We start from the raw sequence: 8,488 nt of genomic DNA, 5'->3' as shown, positions 1-8,488 counted from the left end.
TTTATTGAAATATTCTAGTATCGTTGTTGTTGACATAATGCGCACTTACGCATGCAACAACAAAAACATACCCAGTGTATTTCCACAATGTGGAATCTGGGGAGGGTAAAGTATTTGCAGTCCCTATCACTACCTCTGATGAAGTAGAGAGATTATTTTCAATAGACCTACGGGTTAGGATAGATAACAGTACAACAAACAAATGCAACAACAACAACATATCCAATGTATTCCCACAAAGTGGGGTTTGAGAAGGATAAAGTGTACGCACTCCATACCACCACCTCAAATGAAGTGAAAGTCTATTTCCGATAGAACCTTGAGTTAGGACAGATAACAGTATAACAAATAAACAATAAATGGGATAACACACTGCTAGATAATAAAAGAAACTAGACACCGACAGAGTAATACTATAAACTATCTATTCGATATCACAAACATCATCAAAACACTACGAACAAGAAATTACACATGCACACCACCTATGCATCCAACAACAACAACATACCCAGTGTATTCCCATAAAGTGGGGGTCTGGGGAGGGTAAAATGTACGCACTCCATATCATTACCTTAAATGAAGTAGAGAGTCCGTTTCTTTAGGACCCAACTTACGATAGATAACGGTATAACAAATAAACAACAAAATGGGATAACACGCTGCTAGATAATAAAAGAAATTAAACAAGACTCCGACAGAGTAATACTATAAACTATCTATTCGAGATCACAAACATCATCATAACACTACAAACAAAAATCTACGATATTTTTCTCTCATTGACATTAATAAATTTTGCTTTATATATGGACAGTTATGGCATGCTTTGTCAAAAACACTAGCAGAGAAAACAACATAGGTATTAGCAATGGATAGAGGCATAAACATGGTGTCAATCAACTCAGGATTTTCTCTTTTTGCCATAGCCAGAGTTCTATCAAAAACAATTTTGATATAGTGGTACGGATTATATGTACACTTGCCTTTCTCAGAACCCACTTTATTAAAATATTCTAGTATCGTTGTTGTTGACATAATGCGCACTTACGCATGCAACAACAAAAACATACCCAGTGTATTTCCACAATGTGGAATCTGGGGAGGGTAAAGTATTTGCAGTCCCTATCACTACCTCTGATGAAGTAGAGAGATTATTTTCAATAGACCTACGGATTAGGATAGATAACAGTACAACAAACAAATGCAACAACAACAACATATCCAATGTATTCCCACAAAGTGGGGTTTGAGAAGGATAAAGTGTACGCACTCCATACCACCACTTCAAATGAAGTGGAAGTCTGTTTCCGATAGAACACTGAGTCAGGACAGATAACAGTATAACAAATAAACAATAAATGGGATAACACACTGCTAGATAATAAAAGAAACTAGATACCGACAGAGTAATACTATAAATTATCTATTCGAGATCACAAACATCATCAAAACACTACGAACAAGAAATTACACATGCACACCACCTATGCATCCAACAACAACAACATACCCAGTGTATTCCCATAAAGTGGGGGTCTGGGGAGGGTAAAATGTACGCACTCCATATCATTACCTTAAATGAAGTAGAGAGTTCGTTTCTTTAGGACCCAACTTACGATAGATAACAGTATAACAAATAAACAACAAAATGGGATAACACACTGCTAGATAATAAAAAAAATTAAACAAGACACCGACAGAGTAATACTATGAACTATCTATTCGAGATCACAAACATCATCATAACACTACAAACGAAAAACTACGATATTTTCCTCTCATTGACATTAATAAATTTTGCTTATTCATGGATAGTTATGACATGCCTTGTCAAAAACACTAGCAGAGAAAACAGCATAGGCATTACCAATGGATAGAGGCATAGAGGCACAAACATAGTGTCAATCAACTCAGGATTATTAATGGATTATGATTTAAACATTACAATCCTTATTTTAAAGGAGCTAATTAAAGAGATGTATGAAAATGGAATTTTTGTGATTATATTGTTGATCTTGATTACTTGATGGATGCACACATTTGTGTTTATGAAGATGTCTTAAGTTTTGGTAGATATTGTGTTTTAATCACACCATTAACACAACTAATGATGCACTTAATCTTGCCAACAAGTTGTCACCTTGGCCTTCTCCTCCTCTAAGGTATTATATCTCTCTTTTTTCCCTCATTAGAATTATATGTACTTTTCGCGCTTCAATTTGTCTGTTTTACTTTGTTTTAATTTATTTTAAAAAAATAGAATGTTTTTTTTATTGGCAATTCTTTAATTTTAACTTTCCACATATTTAAGAACACTAGATTAAAGGATATTCTAGTATATTCCAAATATATACTCCTTATGTGTGTCGCCTTTTGACCGGACACGAAGTTTAAGAAATAAGTAATGACTTTGTTAAATGTACAAAATTTGTCCTCTTAAAGTTACTTTAATATGTACTTTTTAGCTGTGTTTCTTACTCTCCTCGTTTCGTATTAGTTAGTCTTTATGGACTTGACACCCTCATTAAGAAAATATTAATTAAGTGCTTATTTTACCAAATTAGCCTTATTAATTATGTTTTGAAAGTATAAATGTGAATTATACACTTTATTTAGTAATTAAATAATAGGGATAATCTTGAAAGAACATAATAAAATTCTCTTGATTTCATAAATGAAACAACTAAATTGAAACAAATATTTTTAGCAAGAAGATCAATTAATACGAAATGGAGGGAGTATTAAGTGAGAGAGTATTAAGTAAGACTAATTGTTACCAAATAAGGAAATGTCACATTCTTTTTGCGACAGACCAAAAAAAAAATGACGACACATAAAATGAGACGGAGAAAGTATTTACTTTCAAAACCACAAGATTCAAAAGTCATACTCTCTTGTCTTATATTAGTTCTCCGCTCATAAATAAGATGGGAAGTTTTACTAATTTACCCTTTATCCATTTCTTTGAAAAAGATTTTTCTTTTTGAAACTTATAAACTTATTTAGGCTTTTAAAAAATATTACTTGCACAAGTAAAATGATCTTTTTTTTTTTTTAATTAAAACGAGCCAATAATTTGAGACAATTGTTTATAATAATAAGATGTAGAATTAATCTAAGATGGAGGAAATATTTTACTTTTTAAAACTTCATACTAAATCAAATTGAGGATTGAAACTACAAAATTCAAGTATATCCTACAATCTACATTATATATATTTGTGTTCAATTTCTAGAATGTGGTATATTCTACAATCTACATTATATATACTTGTGTTCAATTTTTAGAATTTCAATTTTTTTTTTTTTTTGGTAATTAAGTAATTTTATTAATCACTAAAATGAGCGGTCATTACAATCCAGTAGTTGGTTATACACATCCAACTATCTCTCAACTGAATATCAAAACTAGACTACCAAGAGCTCCTAAAGCAACATTCAATACACTAGCGTTTGGATAATGGGTTGCATTTTTTTTTTTGGGCGGGGGCGGGGGGGGGGGGGGGGGGGGGTAGCTCGTACACAAGAGATTTTTCCATGAAACTTCAGGTCTGGGATCAAGCTGATGCAAGTAAATTTTTCCGATCATGCCCTTATTTACTTGCTGTAAGGTTACTGCAGGCAACACTGCTCTAGCTTCAAATATCTTTCGGACCATCCAGCTAGCTTGATTAGTCACTGTAGCATTCTCTACAGGCTGATTTTTAATATAGTATGTATGAATCAATTTGATCCACAATTTGTCCTTCTTATGCGCAATGTCCCACCAGAGTTTTACCACTGCAGCTCGATTCCATAAGTACATATATTTGTTATCTTAAGGCCACCTTTACGCATAGAAGTACACACTTTGTCCCACACAACAAGGTCCTTCTTGGTGATGGATCTACTTCCAGATCATAGGTATCTCCGACAGTGTGCTTCAATCAGTTGAATAACATTTGTTGGGATAATAATAAACAATTGCGCCTAGAAAGCCTGCATTCCAAACAACACTGACTGTATTAGTTGGACTCTTCCTGCATATGACAGTTTTTTTGCTGTTCAAGAGGAACCCCGAGATACTTAAACGGCATTTCTCCTACCGTGAACCCCAAGTGTTCTGTGATACTGGCCCTTACTCTTTATTCAAGTTTTGCTTGCAAGCCTGATGCCTCAGAGAAAGTATTGAAACAGTTGAACAACTTAGTCATGGACTATAAATCTTCCCTGGTGAATAAAAATTGGTCATCTGCAAAACACAAATAGTTAATTAATATATATGGTCGATTTCGTAATAAATCAAATAAATAGCTATTTTTATCTTGACTAACTCTTTTTTTTTTTTTTATTTGATAGTTTTGAGAAGGATACAAGAATAATCCGACAGAGGGTAAGCAACAATAAATTGAACAAACTCATGATTGACTTTAGAAGATCATCAGAGAAAGACCTTTTGGAATAAGCTATGTATTAAATTTGATATAAATATATGTTACGATGTATTATGTGATTCTAAAGTTTTGTAATTTATATGTATCAAACACAATTACACAAATACTTTTGAAAATATATAAGAGCTATTAAAATACATCTAAAATTTTAAAAAAAAATTTCCATGTTTACTTTTACTTGTCGATTACGTTTCACTTTATGAAAGTCAATTTGGCTAAACTTCAATGTTAAAATTCAAAATTTAGATATTCAAAAACTATACGAAAAATGTTATAACTTATAAGTTGCTATCTTTCTCATATGGTTAATATGACGAAAAAATACACCTTAAAATGTTGGTCAAAGAACGTGTAGCTTAATTTTTGAGAAACAAAATATGACTAGTAAAAGTGAACCAAGGGAGTACAATACCACTACATTTTATCTCGATTTAATAAGACAATGTGAGAAAATCCAATTTAATTAATAAAGTATATGAATTTGATGATAGCAAAGCATGAGTAAATTGACCAGTTCAAGAGATAAAATATAACCATAGATCCTACATTTGCTCATTCGTCCACAAGACTAGTTAAAAACTAAACAAAAAAAAAGAAAGATTTAATTCTTATCATTTTTTTTTTCTGTTTTCTGAATATTGGTAATTTTTTTTTTTTTTTTGCTGACCATACAAAATTAAAATAATTTAAGGCATGATTTATGGATCTCGCAGAACTAAAATAACTTTTTTGATTTGCTTTTTTCCACTGGCAATGTCGAGTAGCTCCGTACAGAATTCATCATCACAATCATCACCACCATTACCGTATTCTGCTCCACCATCATCATTAATTATCACATTTATAGTTTTTATATGTATTTTTCTTATTCTTTTCACCATTTTCTTTTGTAGATGCTTCATGCAACATCTACTACAATCATGGCATATTACTACTACAAAAAATTATAAAGGTCTTGATAAATCAATTATTAAATCATTTCCAATATTCATTTATTCAAGTGTACAAGATTATGGTGAGGGTAAATTTGGAATTGAATGTGCTATTTGTTTAGTAGAATTTGTTGACAAAAGCTTGATTCGTTTGTTGACATGTGACCATGTTTTTCATCAAGAATGTATTGACCATTGGCTTAAATCCAACAAGACATGCCCCGTATGCCGCGCAAGCCTCGATCAGACAGTCCAGTGCACTAAGCATCATCATCCATCGTGCACGGGGTCAGCAGATGATCCAATGCATGGCACGATCAACGAGGATGAGTCATCAGAAAGTACGCGCAACACAGAAACCAACAATGACAACAACAACACCAATAATGATGAAAAAGGATCCAATAGTGGAGCGGCAACGATGACCATGAAGAGAATTGAGCGTGCTGAATTACGAGAGAATGTTGAAAAGTTTACGAGATCGCGATCCACGGGACACTCCATAATAATTATTAGGGAAAATGAAGATAGATTTACTTTGAGATTGCCTCAACATGTGAAGGCAAAATTTATGAAGGGGAATAACAATAACACAATGATCAAAAGTTGCATCAATTTGGGAGAAATCAAAAGCAAAACTACAAGTGGAAAGTTTAGGTTTGGTGAACTTTTAAAATTATCTAGTTTTTTTGACAAATTATGAAATATTATTTTTTCCTTTTTAAAATTAGATTGCCATTTTTTGCAATTCTCTTCTAAATAATGATATCATAGATATTAGACAAATCTAGAAAAGAATTTTTACTCTTGATTTGTATATATCACAATAAATTTAGTAAACATTAGTAAATATTTGATTATGAATTCAATTGTTATTATATCTTAACTCGAAATTTCTGTAGGAATACATACTATTTCTATTGGTTTATTATATTATTATCACATAACCAACAGATTAGAGCCTATGTAATTTTTTGAAATTGATGCTCTAATCCAGATCTGTCGATTTGTCGTAACATTTTATATATATATATATATATATATATATATATATATATATATTGTTTTTTATTTATATACATGGTGTGTATACTAATTACAAGGCTCGATTTCATGTACAATTGATTTCTGTATTCTAAATCTAGACCTCTCAGAAAATGTTATTCCATCTTTGCTCGATAATTGTTATCAATGTTTCTATTTTTTTTTTTAATTTTAAAATGCTCTTTTTAATGCTCACCTAGAAATCTCATGCTCATATAAATTTATTAATTGCCCAATGTTATTTCTCACAAGTAGTTACTTTCTCCGTCTCATATTAGTTAACATGTTTATCTTTTATACAACCTCAAGGAGAAATTAATAAGGAATTCAAATTGAAATTTATAAGAGATATTGCACATATAAAGTCATATTTGATGAATCATTTGTTTGCAATACATTACCTTGAATAATATTATAAGAATTTTATCTATTAATATAAAGAATTGTGTTATTTAATTTAACGTTCTAAAATATTTCTTGTCAAAGCTAGATAGGTGAATTATCTTGATTGTTCTAAAATATTTCTTGTCAAAGCTAGATAGGTGAATTATCTTGATTGTCCACATTTCCCCCCCTTTTTTTTTTAATGTAATTCTTAGTATGCTGGAAAAGGTTTATCTTAATTGCACAGATATTACTCCCTTGTTCATTTTTATTGTTTATTATATTAAAATAGATATTCATTTTTATTTATTCCATGTAACAAATTAAGAGATAATTTATCAGTAGATTCTTAATTAATTCTTTAGTATTAACTATAGTCATTTCTTAATACATTATGATTGTTTGTTAATCCTTGTTTTAACCAATTTAAGGATTAGCTACCCTTAGAATATATTCATTGTCGACCTTGTGATCTCGAGGGGGGGGAGGGGGAATAGGAAGATAAAACATGGGGATAAGCAAGGTAAGGTTCATAGTCTTTTATAAAATAAGGATTTCGAATTAGCATCTAGGACAGAGATGTACCTAGAAGCGTTGATTAAAACGTAGTAATGATGTAGTTGTAATATCCATATTAGGTAAAAGATTAGAAGTCGGGAGACCATGATCATGCGATTAACCCTATGAATCAACAAACAAGATAAGCAATTTAACGAATAAAGTTCAATAATGTAGTATGATAGTTCATAAGCCTTAACCCTAGGCTTCTATCCATTGATTATCCTAAGTCATTACTTTTCCGCATTAGTTTAGTTTACTTTTTATCTTACAATTACAAAACTTTATTGTTTACTTTTTCTCAATCATTAAACTAGAATTGGATAGTTGGCGAAACCAAGTCCCTATGGGATCGATACTTGGCTTCTTGAAGGCCACTTTACTAATTGGTAGATCACGTACACTTGCATGTGCGTTTGAGCGCTGTCAGCCATATTCTCCAATAAGACAATAACCCCTAATCATACAAATATCTATAGGATTAATCATATCAATAGTACAAGTCTTTAATCATACTCGGGAATCATACCGTATTCCCATGTATAAGTCATAAATCATACTTATAAATCCTGTAATTAGCCAAACATAAAGATAAGTCATTTGAAATACTCGAAATTCATATTCGTCCTTCCATACTTAACTAACATACTTAATAATTTTATTCAACCCTCTCAAGTGTCAACCTACTATTTGAAGATTTTATATACGCAACGAGTCTGAAATATTATCACAAATCTTAACCTAAGATGGGTCAGAGGGGCCCATTCCTAATCCTCAAAAATTCTCTTAGGCAATTTATTCCCAAGACTAGGATAAGATATCTAAGATCATTCCAATATTTCAAGAAAACCATTATTAGCCCTAAGAATGTGATTCCTCCCCAACCGTGATTAACCCAAACGATCTTACCTAGGACCATAGCTACTAAGGCAATCCCCTTAACTCAAGCAATTTTGAACAACTCTACCCTAGCAAGAGTAGCTAGAAAATTTCACCTACCTTAAGTAATTTAAGATATTACTAATTACAAAACATGAAGTCCAATTTACCTAAGCCATGACTAACAACCCTAACTATTCTATATCTAAGGATTAAAGGTAGCCTACGAGTCTAATTAACACAAATATCTTTATT

General features: G+C 31.5%; 1 protein-coding gene across 2 annotated transcripts; it reads left to right on the top strand.

Annotated features, from left to right (window-relative positions):
• Positions 1 to 5,050: 5,050 nt before the first annotated feature.
• LOC107857393 (RING-H2 finger protein ATL30-like) lies at positions 5,051 to 6,254 on the top strand. 2 transcript variants are annotated; one of them, XM_016702274.2, is made up of 2 exons: positions 5,051 to 5,242; positions 5,330 to 6,254. In XM_016702274.2, the coding sequence occupies exons 1-2, from the start codon at positions 5,130 to 5,132 to the stop codon at positions 6,069 to 6,071; spliced, it is 855 nt and encodes a 284-aa protein (XP_016557760.1). In that variant the 5' UTR covers positions 5,051 to 5,129; the 3' UTR covers positions 6,072 to 6,254. The 2 variants fall into 2 exon arrangements, with proteins under 2 accessions (XP_016557760.1, XP_016557761.1); XM_016702275.2 differs by having other exon boundaries at positions 5,069 to 5,451; positions 5,551 to 6,254.
• Positions 6,255 to 8,488: the final 2,234 nt, after the last annotated feature.

This window comes from Capsicum annuum, unplaced genomic scaffold (genome assembly GCF_002878395.1).
Source record: "Capsicum annuum cultivar UCD-10X-F1 unplaced genomic scaffold, UCD10Xv1.1 ctg3574, whole genome shotgun sequence".
Taxonomy (NCBI): domain Eukaryota; kingdom Viridiplantae; phylum Streptophyta; class Magnoliopsida; order Solanales; family Solanaceae; genus Capsicum; species Capsicum annuum.
The sequence above is the reverse complement of the archived record's forward strand: the minus strand, read 5'-3'. Positions and strand labels throughout refer to the sequence as shown.

What these genes read in the sequence shown, in the direction of transcription:
- LOC107857393 (XM_016702274.2), top strand. Translation starts at nt 5,130, where the DNA reads ATGATTTATGGATCTCGCAGAACTAAAATAACTTTTTTGATTTGCTTT. An exon ending in CAATCATCACCACCATTACC is followed by an intron (nt 5,243 to 5,329) that starts GTATTCTGCTCC and finishes TTTCTTTTGTAG; the next exon opens with ATGCTTCATGCAACATCTAC.